The 16,873-nt window shown below is 51.8% G+C and overlaps 7 protein-coding genes across 7 annotated transcripts; 6 read left to right on the top strand and 1 right to left on the bottom strand.

Annotated features, from left to right (window-relative positions):
- Positions 1 to 96: 96 nt before the first annotated feature.
- On the top strand, positions 97 to 1,469 carry BU25DRAFT_410721 (ras-domain-containing protein). Its single transcript, XM_033706371.1, has 6 exons — positions 97 to 182; positions 256 to 371; positions 497 to 589; positions 645 to 798; positions 848 to 1,053; positions 1,107 to 1,469. The coding sequence occupies exons 2-6, from the start codon at positions 303 to 305 to the stop codon at positions 1,236 to 1,238; spliced, it is 654 nt and encodes a 217-aa protein (XP_033561758.1). The 5' UTR covers positions 97 to 182; positions 256 to 302; the 3' UTR covers positions 1,239 to 1,469.
- A 109-nt stretch (positions 1,470 to 1,578) lies between these two features.
- Positions 1,579 to 4,208, bottom strand: BU25DRAFT_392731 (uncharacterized protein). Its single transcript, XM_033704669.1, has 3 exons — positions 2,897 to 4,208; positions 1,936 to 2,732; positions 1,579 to 1,883 (listed from the first exon to the last, which is right to left on the bottom strand). The coding sequence occupies exons 1-3, from the start codon at positions 4,127 to 4,129 to the stop codon at positions 1,868 to 1,870; spliced, it is 2,046 nt and encodes a 681-aa protein (XP_033561757.1). The 5' UTR covers positions 4,130 to 4,208; the 3' UTR covers positions 1,579 to 1,867.
- A 2,160-nt stretch (positions 4,209 to 6,368) lies between these two features.
- Positions 6,369 to 8,751, top strand: BU25DRAFT_410717 (putative pyoverdine/dityrosine biosynthesis protein). The gene is made up of 2 exons (XM_033706370.1): positions 6,369 to 6,914; positions 6,965 to 8,751. Exons 1-2 carry the CDS (start codon positions 6,458 to 6,460, stop codon positions 8,455 to 8,457), a joined length of 1,950 nt encoding a protein of 649 aa, XP_033561756.1. The 5' UTR covers positions 6,369 to 6,457; the 3' UTR covers positions 8,458 to 8,751.
- A 696-nt stretch (positions 8,752 to 9,447) lies between these two features.
- On the top strand, positions 9,448 to 12,905 carry BU25DRAFT_439973 (uncharacterized protein). The gene is made up of 2 exons (XM_033709137.1): positions 9,448 to 9,803; positions 9,886 to 12,905. The coding sequence occupies exons 1-2, from the start codon at positions 9,544 to 9,546 to the stop codon at positions 12,551 to 12,553; spliced, it is 2,928 nt and encodes a 975-aa protein (XP_033561755.1). The 5' UTR covers positions 9,448 to 9,543; the 3' UTR covers positions 12,554 to 12,905.
- A 331-nt stretch (positions 12,906 to 13,236) lies between these two features.
- On the top strand, positions 13,237 to 14,696 carry BU25DRAFT_421564 (uncharacterized protein; the record flags this gene model as incomplete). Its single annotated transcript, XM_033708097.1, has 4 exons — positions 13,237 to 13,279; positions 13,322 to 13,741; positions 13,792 to 14,165; positions 14,496 to 14,696. The coding sequence occupies 4 exons, from the start codon at positions 13,237 to 13,239 to the stop codon at positions 14,694 to 14,696; spliced, it is 1,038 nt and encodes a 345-aa protein (XP_033561754.1).
- On the top strand, positions 14,586 to 15,500 carry BU25DRAFT_468413 (uncharacterized protein). Its single transcript, XM_033710732.1, has one exon. The coding sequence runs from the start codon at positions 14,787 to 14,789 to the stop codon at positions 15,027 to 15,029; it is 243 nt and encodes an 80-aa protein (XP_033561753.1). The 5' UTR covers positions 14,586 to 14,786; the 3' UTR covers positions 15,030 to 15,500.
- Positions 15,501 to 15,657: 157 nt separating this feature from the next.
- Positions 15,658 to 16,563, top strand: BU25DRAFT_50101 (uncharacterized protein). Its single transcript, XM_033711906.1, has 2 exons — positions 15,658 to 16,034; positions 16,094 to 16,563. Exons 1-2 carry the CDS (start codon positions 15,918 to 15,920, stop codon positions 16,430 to 16,432), a joined length of 456 nt encoding a protein of 151 aa, XP_033561752.1. The 5' UTR covers positions 15,658 to 15,917; the 3' UTR covers positions 16,433 to 16,563.
- Positions 16,564 to 16,873: the final 310 nt, after the last annotated feature.

The raw sequence follows: 16,873 nt of genomic DNA, 5'->3' as shown, positions 1-16,873 counted from the left end.
TAAAGGGCTGCCTTTGCCTGCTGTCACCAAACTGACGTTGGGGAAGGAGCGCAAGTGGCACTTGCCAACCAGCGATCCCTGCGCTCACCGCCCACCCGCGGCCAACTCCAAATCTTCAAAACAACCTCTTCATTGCCCCTCCACTCAACCCGTTTCTCTCTTCTCCACTCTCTACTAAAGAGGTGCGTCCGCCAGCTCCCTGCCAAATTTTGGCACTGCTTTCACCGGCCGCCGCTGACATTACGCCTTGACCAGGTTTTGCGCAGTACATCACACATACCCCACCACAACAGACCACGACCATGGCTGAAGCAAGCGGCGACGTTCCTACCTTCAAGCTCGTGCTTGTCGGTGATGGCGGTACAGGAAAGGTGCGTTTAGTTCTTGTACACTATGCTGGGTATGCTTTGGGCGGCGAATGACGCCTAGGAGCATGACAAACAACAAGGCAATATGCCTGCGATCGAGAACGAAAGCTAACAGCTTCACCCCACAGACCACCTTCGTCAAGCGCCATTTGACCGGAGAGTTCGAGAAGAAGTACATTGCGACCCTCGGTGTCGAGGTTCACCCTCTCGGCTTCACCACCGTACGTTTTATCGATCCCTTCGATCGCACGACATGGCACACTAACGAACATGTAGAACCTCGGACAGATCCAGTTCGACGTCTGGGACACAGCTGGTCAGGAGAAGTTCGGTGGTCTCCGTGATGGATACTACATCAACGGACAGTGCGGTATCATCATGTTCGATGTTACCTCGCGTATCACATACAAGAACGTTCCCAACTGGCACCGTAGGTCATTGCGCCGAAAACCGCGCAACTTTTTGCTGACCATGTATAGGTGATCTCGTTCGTGTGTGCGAGAACATCCCCATCGTCCTGACCGGAAACAAGGTCGATGTCAAGGAGCGCAAGGTCAAGGCCAAGTCCATCACCTTCCACCGCAAGAAGAACCTCCAGTACTACGATATCTCCGCCAAGTCGAACTACAACTTTGAGAAGCCCTTCCTCTGGCTTGCCAGGAAACTTGTCGGCAACCAGACTCTGGTATGATGATCTACACCAAAGTTCTACCATTTCGATGCTAACGCGATTTTCAGGAATTCGTCGCCGCCCCCGCTCTGGCTCCTCCCGAAGTCCAGGTCGACCAGGCTGTTCTCGAGCAGTACCAGAAGGAGATGCAGGACGCCGCTCAGATGCCTCTGCCCGATGAGGACGATGCCGACTTGTAGATACGACGATCAACTCGCATCGAGTCCCCCGCATGGCTCGAACGCAATAATGGGTGCACGACATGGTTTACGGAATTTAGCGATCTGAGATAGTCGATTGGGCAGCATCATGAGCTTCGGACATTCTTAGCGAAAATGAAGACGGGCAATGAATGATGGAGGGTATCGATTCGGGGCGCCGGACTAGCTGGCGTTTCCGATGAACGAATACATTAGACGATTTTGGTTTCAGCAGCTCTCCTTTGCATGTGAACTGATTGATTGCGAGTATTGCTGAGCGAGACTTCCTTTGACGTCATCACAGTCCATGAAACAGCCGAAGCGCAGCATGAATGCGAATCGATAAACTATATTTTCTACTTCTATCAAGGCAAATACATCTGCCAAACGACTGATCATACCTCATTACCAAACATCTACATTCGTTCACGTCATCAAGTGTATATTCGTTTGCAACATTTTGTTTCGCCAACTGGCTAGAAAGACCAAAAAACGTCCGAGTGGTATAGTGGTAGTGCATGCTAAGAGCGCAGATGCAACTGAGCGAAGGGAACAACGGTAGTCGTGAGCGCGTTGCGAGTTTAGGGCGCCACAAGCGCAGCGCAAGATTTGGTAGCATCGCAAGGTTTCTACGATTTCAACATCCTACGCACGTTGTCAGCACAGGGTCTTCAAGACGAAGAGATCAAAGACTTACGGAGCAATCAACTGCGCATAATTCTGCGGTGGCACACTGCCACCCTCGTCAATAACATCCCTGATAACATCGCCCTGGGCGATGTTGCTCCACAGATGAATGCTCATCGCCTTCTTGCTGTTGAACAGCGTATACGCCACGCCTCTCACCTGGCCCAGCACTGCGCTTGCGATTGGCCAGGTGTTGCTGTACTGCTGCAGCGTGCCCACGTCGAGACGGATCGACTGCTTGACGATGTCATCCTGCCCGTCGGGGACTAGGAAGGACCAGTATGAAAGGTGCACGACGGATGCCATGACCACGACGCACGTGAAGAAGGGCGTATGGTGTAGGAGTTGGCCGGGGAGACGGATGAGGGAGGAGATGTTTTCAGCGGAGGTGAGGCATTTGGCGGTGTGGATCTCGCGAGTCTGCGTCGGCAGCAGAACCTGTCCCGGCTGGACACAGATATTCACGCCTTCCACTCTTCCAAAGCCCAGGTTACTCCTCGGGCGGTGCAGCATGATTGTACTGCCGGCGTTGACCATATGTGCTTGGAACAGCACTTCGTCGACCACACCGTCATTGTTGACGATGTCAAGTTTGTTGACAGGAAGATGCAGGCGCCAGTTTGTCAAGTACTGGTCAACGACGTCGACGGCGTGGTATTCGAACGTTGAGTCGAGGCGGGCGCATTCAAAGACCTTGCCCAGGATGCGGATAGCGTCGATTAAATAGGTGTAGGAAGAGTAGACCGGGAGGGCAGGCATGAAGGCGGAGTCATCATAGTCTTGAAGTGAGGCGGGGTAGGGAATATGCTGGATGTTGTTAGCAGAGGATTCGTATGGGCGACTATGGCAGCCTGAGCCTAATGGCCCTGAATAAGAGTGTCCTGCTGAGAGCGAGAACCCGACGCAGTGGTATCAACAGGCCGAGATCGTTGACCAGAAAGGAAACAATGCCAAGGCGGAGGTATACTTACGCCTGAAAAGTATTGGTCGTTCTCGCATGGTAGTGGGACGTCTGTTAGGATGTCCTTTAGCTTGAATTGCACACCCGGGTTGACAGCGCACAGCATGCCGTTCGCGGTGTACATTCCCCACCATGTTCTCCTCCAGCTCTCTTCAAGTTGTGGATTTGACTCTCCGTGAATCAAAGCATACTCCATGCGGTTGAGGCCAACCTCGAGCGCCAGATCTTGTGCAATGGCGAAAATCTGGGCTGCTCGCGGTACTTCGTTGTTGGCGTGAAGACCAATGGCATAGAGCAACAATGCCTGTACCGACCATCCATCTCTCGCGTAGTTACCGCTGTTGATATGTCGGTTCAAGGCCTCCTTATACATGTCCGTGGAGATTGCAGGAAGGTAACTTGAACCAAGGTACTGTACTGCATACTCGAGTAACGGGGCCTTTCGTTGGTTGAAAACCTCCAATAACCTCGGCTCCGGTAAGCAGAAGGGATGTGAGTTGTAGAAGTAGTGGTAGAACGCTTGTATCGCGGTCTCAGGACCAAGGTGGCCGAATTTATTCACCCTTTGTGTTCCATTGAGGTTCAGTTGTTGAGGAGCGGCTGGTGGAGGCATGGACTGGGCGCCAAGGCCGTTCGTTAGGCTGAGCTGGTTCATGATGGGTGCTTCACCGTTGTAATAGGAGTTGGGTGATGATAGTTGGCCATTGGCAGCGACCATGGTGCCGTTGCTGACCATGTGGCCATTGCTGATGGGAACCTGAGGTGCTTGGGTGCCGTTGATGGCAACCGGCGAGATCTGATCCTCTGGCTTGTTCTTTCTCTTGCCCTTCCAACCACGCCGTGACTTGATGTAAGTACAATCGACGTCATCTGCTCGACATCTTGAACAACGAACACCACCATCGCATTTCAGATGCCTGCTGCGGCACGGGACACACGCGACGGCGACGGACGCTCTTTGATTGGCGTCTGCGCTAGTCTGCTTGCTTTTCTGACCATTCTGCTGTCCGTTCTCTACAGATGAATTCTTTCGGCTGCTATCTGACTGTGGTGTCTGCGCAGTAGGCGTAATACTCGGTGTGCTGTCACGGGCTGATGAGTAACGTCCTGGTGAGGGTTGCAATGTCCGTGGGGACAAAGAGCCGTTCGACAGCTCGTGGGTCCAGTAAGCGGGATCTACGCCAGCCGAGCCAGCAGGAATACCCGGCATTGTTTGGGCCATGGGCATGGCGTGAGGCGACATCCAGAAACAACTTGCGAACTCAATCGACCTGAACCTGGGGTATATCGAAACGGGCGGGCTCAGCAGCAAGTGGAATTAGTGTCAGTGAAGACGTTGAGGTCTGAGGCGCGACACAACCGCCGCTGTTCCACCACGATCACGTGTATGGGTCCGCCGCGAATCTAGCGTCAAATCAAGACGATCGCTATCCCCGATCAGCTTCGCGGTACGCGACGCACCAACGTTTGGCGGGCTGCAAACATCTCTCCTTGCCTCCGGTGTGGTCCGCATCTCCTTGGTTGCATCTCGTGCTACCCGAGGCCCACTTTTCCGCATCCGACTTGCGAGCCGAGAACCTCAGGAGAATCTCGATCTGACGACAATTGGAGCGCGGGGTACGCGATTCGTTGCTTTTTCTCCTTGTTCTATGTCTCCTGCGTTACTGTTGGTATGTCGCTGCATTGCAGGGCATCTTGATTGCGCTCGTGTGCCGGCTCGCCAATTTCAAGCCACCCAAGACATGATGGCTGGTTCGTTGACGCTTTGTTTCAAATTCATTGGGGTTTCCGTCTTGACAACCGCGGAACACCAACCTCCTCCTACAAATGCCGCGGAATGATGCTCTGTCAATTTCTCGTCGTGTTGTTCTGAGAACTGGACTGCTCGTTGCCCAAAGGTATACTGACTTGGGAGAAGCAATTGATGAAAGTACCCAAGCTGGCCATACATTCTTAGAGGCTCACCGCTTCTTCTAGACTGATCCCCATTCCCAGCAGACGGTACAGAATCACAGCAGCTGCACCTTTCTGTCAGGTCGAATAACGTCGACGTTGGCTTTTCTAGCCGCTGTCTACCTGCAGCATGGTAGCACAGCATCGCTTCAAAGGTGTGGTGGCCCACTACGAAAGTGCGTCGCTGCGCTCCATGAGCCAAATGCTTCCCATCCGAGCGAAATGTCTCTATTGCAATCCAGCTCGGAGGTCTCGTTAATGAGCTTTTCAATCAAGAAGATCTCATACAACGCCATGGAGATACGGATTTCCTCCGCGCGGATGACGATAGTGTTCGTCCATCCATGTTCAGCCGGAACAAGGTTGCGTAATGTATTTCAAGGTGAAGCATTTGAACTAGCGAACATAGTGCAATTGTCGTTCCATCGAGGTTAGTCTCTCCAGCTGTTTCTTTCCGGTCATGCTATCTGAGGTACCCTTCAAGCTGGTATTGTGACCGGAGGATCCTCCAACCCAGCATTAAATGGTACACGTACTTGGGAAAGACCGGACTCCATATCAAAATAGCTTGATGAGGTGTGAGGTATATGGCAAACACGGCAATGGAGAGAGACCGAGAATGTGTTCGTAGAGGCACAGCAGTAGCCTGCTTACTCTGATCCGTGCTCACCTAGCCATGCCATGTCTGAGACTCAGGCGCGCCATCTCGCTCTTCTCGAGAGGCTCCCGGCGCATGCATTGCTCCGATATGTCCAGCTGAACGAGCAGTAAGAATTCGTAGTTTCCATTCAAGGTTCATCATGATATGAGCTCGAGCGAGAACAGTGTTTTGCCAAGTGCAGCCGAGGCTAGCGTGGAGCTGGGGAAGGATCAGTCGAGGCTGAGCCGCAACCTGAAAATAGTGACTGCAGCAGCGCAGCCTCCGACAACTCTACATGCATCTCAGCAAGCCATGAGAAAACATGCCCACAGCTCTTCGAATCTACACCGCTGGATCACCTGGCAGACTCTAAGCATCATGAACGGTGACAGGCTCGTTGAACTCTCGTGTGACCCGGTCGAAACATCGCAGTTCACATCCACGAATTTACCAACCAATTCAGCAAATGAGGCACTGCGGGCAATGTACCTAGGTACCGTGTTTAGAATTAATGTCAGATCACACACGGCAACATGTGGTTCGAGATTCTGTTCAAGCTTCTGACACCACGCCGCAATCGTTCTTCTTACTGCGTTGTAAGTCGCGCCTCACCCAACAGCCATTCAAACAGGTGCAACTATGAACTGTTCCTGCTACACAGCGCCCAAGACCTTGCGGTCAGACTCCGCATAGCATCAGCACCTGCACAATGACAGGTCAGCGTTCCCCACTGCAACTCTCAGGCGGGCATTAGCGAGGCGTTGCGGCTGAGCCTCAGCCCTGCCGCTACGTGCGAGCTGGACTGGGTAAGGTTGCAGTCGCGCCACAACACCACCAATGCGAATGTTATATTAGTTGAAGAAATCTCCTGAGCATGGAGTTTATCTCATCAATCAACACATCATTCAAACATCATTCCGCCCTTCCTCTCAAATACTTTTCTTTGTTTCCCTTTCTTAGTCAATTTCCGTCTTCATCATGACTTCAATTCAGACACCGCAGTCCGCCACCATGGCCGATATCAAAGCGACTGAAACAGCAACCATACAGATCGTCACGACTGAGATCCTGGACCTCTCAGTCTCGGAGCACGACGTTCCAGTACCATCGAGCCAGCATGAGGCAACTGCTACTACAGTCCTCCGAATCATCGAACAGTACGGATTGAACTACGAGCGAACAGGATCATGGGATGGTTTTGAAACGTTCTTTCCCATTGTGTTGGGGCAGGTTTCACGCGGTGAACCTGTCAAGATGCTCCTCCCTGGCTTCCCCTTCAAATCGCCCAACTCAAGGGACAAGGTCCTTAGCAAACTACCTGACCTTGGAGAGGAGCTTGCCTTGAAGCACCTCAACGGGCTTTGTGAGAACATCGAGGCAGTTTACGAGCATGGAGCCGAGGTTCACATTACATCAGATGGGCTCGTATACAACGGTAGGTCCCCTGCTTTGATTGTTTAGATATGCATTGGTTGACGATTTTAGATTTGCTTGGTGTTCCTGACGAGGATGTTTGGAACTTTGGAGAGGCCGTCCGCCAGATTACCATCGAGAACGACCTGCACCACCTGAGTTTCCTGCGCCTGTGGGATTTGCTCGGCACTCCTGGAACATGGTCAAAGGAGCACTACCTGGCAAACGCATCGAACATCCGCCAAGAGCTGAAGGAACGTTACGGAGACCCACAGTTCGAGGCTGACATGGCCAACAAATCCAGCAGTGATATGCAGATGACCCACACCAAGTACCTCGAATTCCTAAAGTCAGATCTCTTATTGAACAAGAATTGGCTGGCAAAGTCTCCAGAAGAGCAGGATGTCATGATCGCGGACACAGCGAAGGCGATGATGGGTCGCTGGAAGGCGTTCGCCGCTGCGCTTGAAGCGAGCCGTACCGATTATGTTCGTCTTTCAATCCACGACTCTGGCGGCAAGGATAAGCTCTCGATGGCGCTCATTCCACAGAAGCAGAGAGGTGCGCTGGGTGCCACACCATGGCACTCTGTCGTAGTTGCGGAGCTGGACGGCAGCTACCGTTCAGTGCAGAGACACACTGTCGACCAGGAGAAATATGAGCTCATTCACCATAACGGTCGGCCATACTTCTTCCGTGCCAAGTCAGAACTCTTTGACTGGAGCGCTGATGGTTGCGATGCCACCTTTGAACATCTCTATCCCACTGGCCTCATCATCCGCCCTACCACTGGTGCACCTTCCATGACCACCATCCCCATGAAGAAGGTCCGCAATCTGACGAACATGTTCTCTCCAATCGTTCTTCGTGGTTTCTCCAACACCACCGAGCAAGAGACATTCATCAACAGTGCCCACAACCTGGGCGAGGTCCTCGTATGGCCTCAGTACGGCGTCATGGCCAAAGTCAAAGACGCAGGAAAGGACGACAAGAATGCTAACAACGTCACTTCCAACGAGGCGATGCCCATGCACTTTGATGGTATCTTCAAGTACAAAGATGTCGCTGACCCGGTCACTGGCGAGATCACAAAGGTGTTGAACCCTCCTGGCTACCAGTACTTCACCTGCATTGCCACAGCACCAAAAGGAAGCGGCTACACTCTCTTCACTGCATCACGTCTCTTCTTCCGCTACCTCTCCCCTCCCTGGACGGTCGAGCGCCTTGAACCCGTGACATGGGGCACGCACAATACCGGGTTTTGGAAGCAGGATCAGGAGAAACTTAGCCTGGTCGTCAGGCACCCAGTTACCGGTGAGCCTTGCCTTCGCTGGCACGAACCCTGGAACAAGACGAAGTACTCGACTTGCGACGTCTTCATTGAGAACGAGGACAAGGCGCTGATCGATGTTATCAATGCCGGTATCTATGATTGGCGCTCCTGCTTGAGGTTCAGCTGGGAGGAGGGAGATCTGTTGGTCAGCGACAACACTGCTATGCTGCACACTAGGAGTGCATATGAGTCGGATTGCGATAGGGAGATGTGGAGGATTCACTTCGATTGAGTCCGCGCTTTGAGGACATGAACTGTTTGGCATTGAGCATACCGTGGCCCGCGTTGTTAGCGTTATCTTCAATCATTTGAAGGCCTTTCAATCCAATGTTGCTTTGTTCTCGCGGCTTGTATTCTGGTAGATAAGTGTACCCCTAAAGTGCACCAGTGGATTGTGGGGTGAAGAAGCTTTGCCGACACTTTGGTTGCCCGACTATGAATGGGGCCGCGGAGGGTACAGCTTGGCGGAGCGCAACTGCCGAGCGATACGATTCGTTCTTGCAATTTGAAATGTTCATATCCCGTGGCATTTGTGATAGAAAGACAGGCATGATCGTGCTGTATCAAGATGCCTGCTCGTCGAGAGCCATCCCGGCTGCTTGGAGCTTCGCCGGATTCACGCGCTGCATCATCGACAGACTTACTTGAAGAGGCTCAAACGTCTGGAGCTAGCCAGTCGTTGAGCCTGATATCAGGTATTTGCTCGGGCACGTCTGCATGCGGTGTGCAACTTGCAGTCTGATGCTTGCAAACAGAACCTGTCTCGAACGTTATCCGTGAGTGGTGAACAATAATCAAAACTTCTTCCGTACAATGCAGCTTCTCGCAAGCGAGTTGGAGGGCAGTCTCAGGGGCCTTGCATCCTTTGTTCGCGAGCCAGATCATTCGAAATGCTCTGAGAACATTTACCGCACCCAATGAATGCTGTGGCAATTCGGTTGTGTTGGGCCACACACGGCACCTTCAACATTCAGACAGCACTTGTGAGGCGAACAGCATGCAGCGCGACCAGATTGCAGTAACAATTACATGTCCATGATTCTTGAAGTGAAGTTTGACGAGTGGTGGTGTCGTGTCGAGGCTCCGCCGCCAGTCAGAAAGCGCGCTGGTACGAGACCCACGATGCTCGGTCGATCGATCTGAGTACCGACCGCCTTGCACACGCCAAGTTGCACGGACGAAAGCCCGCATGTTTCGCGCCGAGATGGGCTGCGATAGAGTACCAGTCCCACTTGCAACGTGCCGGCGTTGAAGATGTCGGTGTTGCCTCGCTCTTGACAGACACTTCTGCTGTGTTGCTGTGTTGCCGCACCGTCTCATGGATGGCTTCACTCAGCGCAGCCAACAGCAAACTCCGCCGCCCGAGAGCGGAGATGTTGCGACCTTGACAATGCTCAGTGCTCAGCATGCTGTTGAGCACGACTGGACTGAAGACCTGCCCAAGACGGACCATGTGCGCTTCTTTAGGGAAACCGACTGGAGCAAGAGTAGTCTTGGACCACTGAGTACGTGGTCGCCAACCTTGCGACTCTTCACAGGGTTCGTACTGGCCGATTCGCGCGCAGCGTGCCTATGGTGGTATGTATATGGATGGCTTCCACAGTACTTGTCCTTCGGCTCGTGAAACCGATTTTACACCACACGCAACTGACTTGAACAGGGGCAAAGACTTAGTCGCCGTATACAATGAACACTACGCACCGCTTGCTTGCAAAGCTCACCCAAAACTTATGGGATCAACCTTCCAGCAAGGCTATCCGGAGCTATGGAGCGGTATCCAACCATTCTTCGAGCAATGCAGGACAACGGCTGCCGGCGTAAACTACTCTTCAGACGCATCACTGCTAGTAGAGCGCAAAGGGTGGCGCGAAGAGACATTTTTCAACGGCAACTTCGTGCCAGTGGGCCCTGCGTATGCGCCAGAGGGTTTCTACAACTCTATGTTCGAAGTCACGCAACAGAAGCTCGATGAACGCCGCACGATGATGCTCAACGCCCTCACATCGGTACCGATCCTTACTGTCGATGCCGTTTCCGATCATATACTCGCGACCCTGAAGACGAATACCCACGATGTGCCCATGGCGCTGCTGTACAGGATACATGATGGAACGAAGGCAGGCAAGTTGCATCTGGAAGGCCATATTGGAATACCTGAGGGGCATGATCTACTTGCTGACCATATATCGACCGAGAGTGAAGAAGGATTGGCTCCAGACTTACGGCGCGCTGGTACTGAGATGTTGACAATCCACTGCGACAAGCGATTCGATGGGCTACAATGGCAAGGTTGGCGTGGGCGATCAGAGCAGATTGTTATTATGCCTTTGACAAGTGGTACGCGTCTCTTTGGATACTTGGTCGCCGGACCGAATCCCTTTCGGCCATACGATACGCACTGCGAGCAATTTCACCGAGACCTCAGACATATGATCTCGAGCATGATATCTTCGGCCTTGGACTCCGAATCTTCCAAGAAACGTCAGGAGCAACTCGAAGCAGACCTGGCTTTCAGCGATCTGAAGCTTCGACATTTGATCAGTCATGCGTCAGTGGGCATGTGCCATGTATCGCTGCAAGGAGATATGTTGTGGGCGAACGATCACTACTACGAACTAGCTGGGAAAAACGCCGCTCAACACACGCAGCCTTTTGCATTCCTCGATGTATACTACGACAGCTACCGATCAAAGGCAGTGGGTGTCTGGGACAAACTCTTAGCAGGTGGAGATCACGTTACGGCTGAACTGCGTGTGAAGCGCCAATACAAACCACCTGTTGGCGACTCTGAGCCAGCTCACATCCATATCATGGCCTTCCCTTACCGCGAGAACGGTGAGATCAAGTCCATCATGGCCTGTACAACCGACATCTCCAGATTGAAATGGGCACAGAGCTTTCAAGCTCGATTAGCAGCAGAAGCTCGCGAAGCTAAGCGACAGCAGGAAGCGTTTATCGATGTTGTATCGCACGAGATGCGCAATCCTCTGAGCGCCATCGTTCATTGCGCAGATGCCATCACATCTGCGATTGAAGAATGCCAGGCTCAGCTCTCAAAAATTCCCGAGCCGTGCATGGATGCACTGAACGACAATATTGCGTCAGCAAATATCATCTTACAGTGCGCCAATCACCAAAAACGCATCATCGACGACGTTCTTACGCTCAGCAAACTCGACTCCATGTTACTCTCGATCACCCCAACTCCCGTCAAGCCTGCAAAGTTAGCCAATTCGATCGTCAATATCTTCGAAGCCGAACTGAAGAATAACCAAATCAACTACAGCGTCTTTGACGACCAGTCTTTAACAAGGCTCAATGTCGACCATCTCCTGCTGGATCCGTCACGAGTAACACAAGTCTTCATCAACCTTCTCACCAATGCTATCAAGTTTGTAAAGCCCTCCAGCAACCCCCGCATTGAGATCCACTTCGGCGCCTGCCTCCACAACCCTCGCGATCTTTTTCCCTCCGACATGTTCTGGGCCACAGCTAGTAATCTCGACAACGACGTCACAAGGAGTCCAGAATGGGGCACCGGAGAAGAAGTATACCTTGCCTTCAGTGTGAAGGACTCTGGCATTGGTCTCAAAGACAAGGAAATTCACAACATCTTCGAGCGCTTCAAGCAAGCTAACGTCAAAACTCATGTCAAATATGGCGGTAGCGGTCTTGGCTTGTTCATCTCAAAGGAACTCACTGAGAAGCAAGGTGGTGAGATTGGTGTCTCTTCTGTACTTGGTCAAGGCTCTACGTTTGGTTTTTACGTGAAGACGAGAAGAGCAGAGCATAGACCGCAGACCATTAGTGAACTGTACAACGAGTTTGGAAAGAAGAGAGTCCAGCAAGCATTGCAGGTGCTTCTTGTAGAGGACAATCTGATCAACCAGAAAGTCCTTGGGAAGCAGCTCAAGAGAGCAGGTTGTGTGGTCAGTGTCGCAAACCACGGTCTGGAAGCATTGCATGTTCTGGAGAAAGAGACATTTGATGTCGTGCTCATGGACCTGGAAATGCCTGTCCTCGACGGCCTGGCTGCGATGCGCAAGATTCGCGAGAAAGAGGTTGCCGAAGAGGGCCTGCTGGGAGAGGCTATGAAGCTGGGTGCAAGAGGAGGAGACCGATTGCCAATCATCGCCGTCACTGCCAATGTCAGGAAAGAGCAGATTGATGCTGCAATGACCGCTGGTGCGGACAGGGTCATGCAGAAGCCATTCAAAGCTGCGGACCTTGTTTACATGATGAAGAGTTTGTTGCCGCAAGTCCCGACGCCGAGGACCGATCTACCGACACCTGGGTTGACTGACAAGGGCGATGGACTGATCCCATGAAGGAACAGCCTCATTTTCGACGAGTTTGACCTTTCGAGAGGTTAAGGAACACATTATTGCAGACCACCGATGAGCAGTCCGTTACCGGCTGCACAACACACCGGCCAACGGACGGCCTCGTTAATTCCGATTACCTATGATAGCCACCAAGGCATACTAGCATACGCACACAATGGATGGCCGGAGCAGATTCCGAGCACCCGTCGAGTGTAGCGGGTGTCGTTTGAAGATATAGCGCACTTCAGGGGAAGCAATGCATGACTTTTAAGGTCAAGCATACATGTAGGAATGAAGACGGCCGAGAGAGGGCAATCTTGTTATTTTTAGCCGGGTGAGTAATACAGTATCATGTTGCGCACATCCGTGTTGTTTAGCGTCCTGTTCGTACCTTCTACATTTAGGTGTTCTGCAGCTAGTCCACGTGCGTTGACCTCAATGCGCCTTGTCTCACGTTCTCTTCTTCTCCCTCAACATTTGCAGTATCTCTAATCATCGAACACAGCTTCATGGTTTCGTCGCGCAGCGTGGTGCACTGCCCATGTATCACCGTCGCGGTGTTACTGTTCTCCAACCTCACAATCTATTTATAGGGCTCAGCACCTCCTGCCTCTGACGGTCTTGTAAGTGAGGGAACGTTGATGCTATCGCGAAAAATGACTGTTCAATAAGGCTCTGCCGGCACAATGTTTCTGACAAACTTGTTGCCTACACTTGCTGTGAGCGAAGGTGAGCAGTCTTGAACCAAACCTCTACTCAAACATGACAGAGTAGCCGCCGCTCCGTCATCGTCGTCGTCAATTGAATCAGGCCCTTCTCTTACATGGTCCTCAACTCCTTTCTCATCTGACAAACCATTCGTTCAACAAGGCGCCGCCATCCTCCGCGATAGCTCCTGCCTCCCCGATATCGAACATGATTGTGTGTCACCGGGTGCCTTTAGTGTGTGCTGTCCGAGCGCTTTCTCCTACATGGGAACATACAATTTCAGATGCTGTTCCCCACGGACGAAATGTGCACCTGAACGACTGTGTGCAATCTCTTCGTGGGCTTTATACGATAACGGAGAGTATTTCTGCTGCGGGAGTGGCTTGCTGGGATACATTAAAAGTGGGTACAGCTTGTGCTCAAACCCAGAAGCTCCGATGATAAGTGGAGTGATACTGCTACCTACACTCACAATTGAACAAAGTAAGCGATTCGAATCACCTTTGTGAAAAACACACTGACGTTGAACCTAGCTGCTGCTCCATCGTTGTCATCATCATCGTCAAGTAAATCTGAAGTCTCCTCCGCATCATCCTCGAACGCCGCCATCGTAGGCAGGATAATCGGGGATGTGGTTGGAATTGCCATCTTAGCGCGTATCGCCTGGGTCATGCTACGTCAACAACGACAGAACAAAGTTGAGAATGCATCCTCTCCGGAAGACATTTCTGGAGACAACGCCACAAAAGACAGATCCGGTAAAAATGCTGTTGGAGGCCTACACATGAATCACCAGCTTGACGATTGGACCGCTCTCTACTGTGCAACCGACGAGAGAACAATGCACTGTGCTCGCATTATAGAAAGGCCTGCACAATCACCACCAATCAACCTTTGGAGTCATTCAGTGAGCATCAGATGATAGCTTAAGTATCACGAAAATCATGTCGTAGTCTTCGCATGGGTTTACCCCTTGAAGATGATGGTGAAAGTGTCTCACAGCGGGAAAGTCTCAGAACACGACCTTCACATTGTGCTGCAAGGTCTTAGCTGTGTTCTCCCCTTAATCTCGTCTTCCATTGCGTCACACTCTCGTTCCTACTCATACATCGAGCACGACTTCAACTTGTATCGAACTGCAAGAACCTGCGACGCATATAATCTCAAGTGATGGGTTCAGCTGCCCCACCACTTCAATGGACAGCGATCCAGTCGGTGAAACTCTCAATCTGCACAGTGCCCGTTCCTGCGCCTCCAAGGTGGGATCTCAGGGAGCCAGAGGATTTTCGTTGCTAAATGGGCTAGCTCTAGTTACAATGCCGAAGATCTCGTCATTCGCGTGCATGACGGCCCATCAACCAAAGAGTACACCATCGCCCGTCAACTACTTCCCTGGCATTCCTCATACTTCACGGCGGCTTTAGACAAGCACAGCTAGTTCGCAAACAGCAGTGTGCGAGTCGTGGTGTTAGAGTGCGCGCACAAAGTTTTCGACACGTTCTACTGCTGGATATACACTGGCAGACTCATGGACCCACCGAGCGCAGAAACACCGCTCGAACACCACTATCTTGACACCAAACTATTATGCGACATTTGGGTCTTCTCTGATTTCCGAGATATTCCTAGACTGGGCAACAGTGCGCTTCATATGCTCCATGAACGTTGGGTGGCTGAGTGGCAAACACCCATCATGTCATCAAGCACGTGTACGACAACAGCTTGCCTAGATCTAAGCTGCGTGCATTTCTCATCGACTGGATCAGCCTGAGCCACACACTGGAATCTTTTACGAAAGATTCGGGAGCCTACAAAGAATCTCATACGGTTGAGTTCTTGCATGACGTGCTGCAGACCTTTATGCAAAAACGGGGCAAGCGTCCACTTGACAGGTACACAATGACCTTACTGAATCGATGTCGCTGGCACGACCATTCAGGGTTCGATGGGAAGCTGCGACCTGCACATGGGGCCGGGATTATGGACTTTGTTATGTCCATGATAGGGTAGAAGGTGGTGTAGCCGTTAAGGAGTATGGGACGATGACATAGGGATTAACGAAAAGTTCACGTAGGCAGAGGACTTTGAGGATATTAGGGGAAGATGCGCGTTGCAGGGTCGAATGGGACAACGATGGCGGCTGGTTTATAAATAGGCGTTAGGAGTCGTTTCTTCGTGAAACGTACCTCTGCTCCGCGCTCTTTCTGAGGAAGAGTAACCGGTAGAAAGCTTGTATATCAACTCACGCTTGTATAGGTCCAAATAATAAAACTGTATGAATGTTGGTGGCTCCTTTCCTAATTGCTAGATCCCGCAGTTGGCCCACGTGCATCCGCGGAGTGACGCGTCGCAACCAGACTTCGTGTTGTCAGCCTTGCCTTCCTTTCATCACCTCCAAACTTTTTGCATCTTAACATGAGTATCCGTTGGCCGAACACTTTGCGACTTACGAGCGCCAATTCGCCAGCCTCGACATGATGCTACTGCGCCTATTACGAGCGCCCAAATAAGGTCACCCATGGGTTGAGAAGGGCCCTCCCCAATGGCTACGAATGTCCACAAGCACACAACATTGATTGTTGTCCTGCCGAGAAGAACTGTACAATTGAGATAATCGAGACTCCAAGATGCTCAAACTCGTCATGGGATCTGTACGACAATGGAGGATACTTCTGCTGTGAGCATGGCTTGCCCGTGTACAACAACAGCAACACGAATGTTTGCGCAAGTCCAAAAACCTCGCCCAAGGTCATATTATTGGAGCTGGTCGCGGCAGGTGAAAATACGACAGTTTTGTTTCGGCGCACAGGATAATATGCTGACAATGATCCTTAGCTGCTGTATCTTCTTCATCGGTTGCGCCAGCACTTCCTCCGCCACAGCCACGACTGCGTCGTCCACCTCCCCCGCGACCACAGCAGCAACAACAACGCCTGCACAACCGTCGACATCACCCTAAAACGGATCCTCAACACCAGTCGGTGCCATTGCAGGAGGCGTTGTGGGAGGCATCGCTGGCTTAGCAATACTTGCGCTCATCGCCTGGCTTATTGTGCGCCGGAAACGACAGAACATGGCTCAGAACTCTTACCTTGCGGTACAGAAGATGGACGAGAACGGCAACGAAGGCGTTTACACTGCACATCAGCTCGAAGATATATAAAGGATATATGAGGCAGGAGCTGGAAAGGTTACATATGGTCATGTCAGAGAGCTGCCCGCGCAATCAGCGCCGGTCGAGCTCCCTGCTGAGCACCAGACGCCAAGATGAGTTTTACACTCTTATTTGCGCTTTTCTCCGTCTTTTTGCAACGTCCAGTACATCTCCTCTTGAGTACCTTTACGACATTCTTGACTACCGGTAATTTCTAGCTGGACGGACTTCTGTGTAGTACCCCTCAGGCGTTAGTACAACCTCCACCAACTACAAATACCTATGTGTGTAGGTCCTGCAGCCAGCGCCTATGCTCCAATCGAAACTCGACCTGTCTTGCCTTCCCCATTTTCTTTCTCCAGTAGCTCGAACCCTGGTATTGATTACTATCGACGTACGGCATCGTTACTATTGACGTACGGCATCGTTACTCTCGAATTCTAATTCGCTGAGCACTGTAT

This window comes from Macroventuria anomochaeta, assembly GCF_010093625.1.
Source record: "Macroventuria anomochaeta strain CBS 525.71 unplaced genomic scaffold BU25scaffold_16, whole genome shotgun sequence".
Classification (NCBI taxonomy): domain Eukaryota; kingdom Fungi; phylum Ascomycota; class Dothideomycetes; order Pleosporales; family Didymellaceae; genus Macroventuria; species Macroventuria anomochaeta.
Note: the sequence above shows the minus strand (reverse complement) of the source record. Positions and strands in the feature narration are given on the sequence as shown.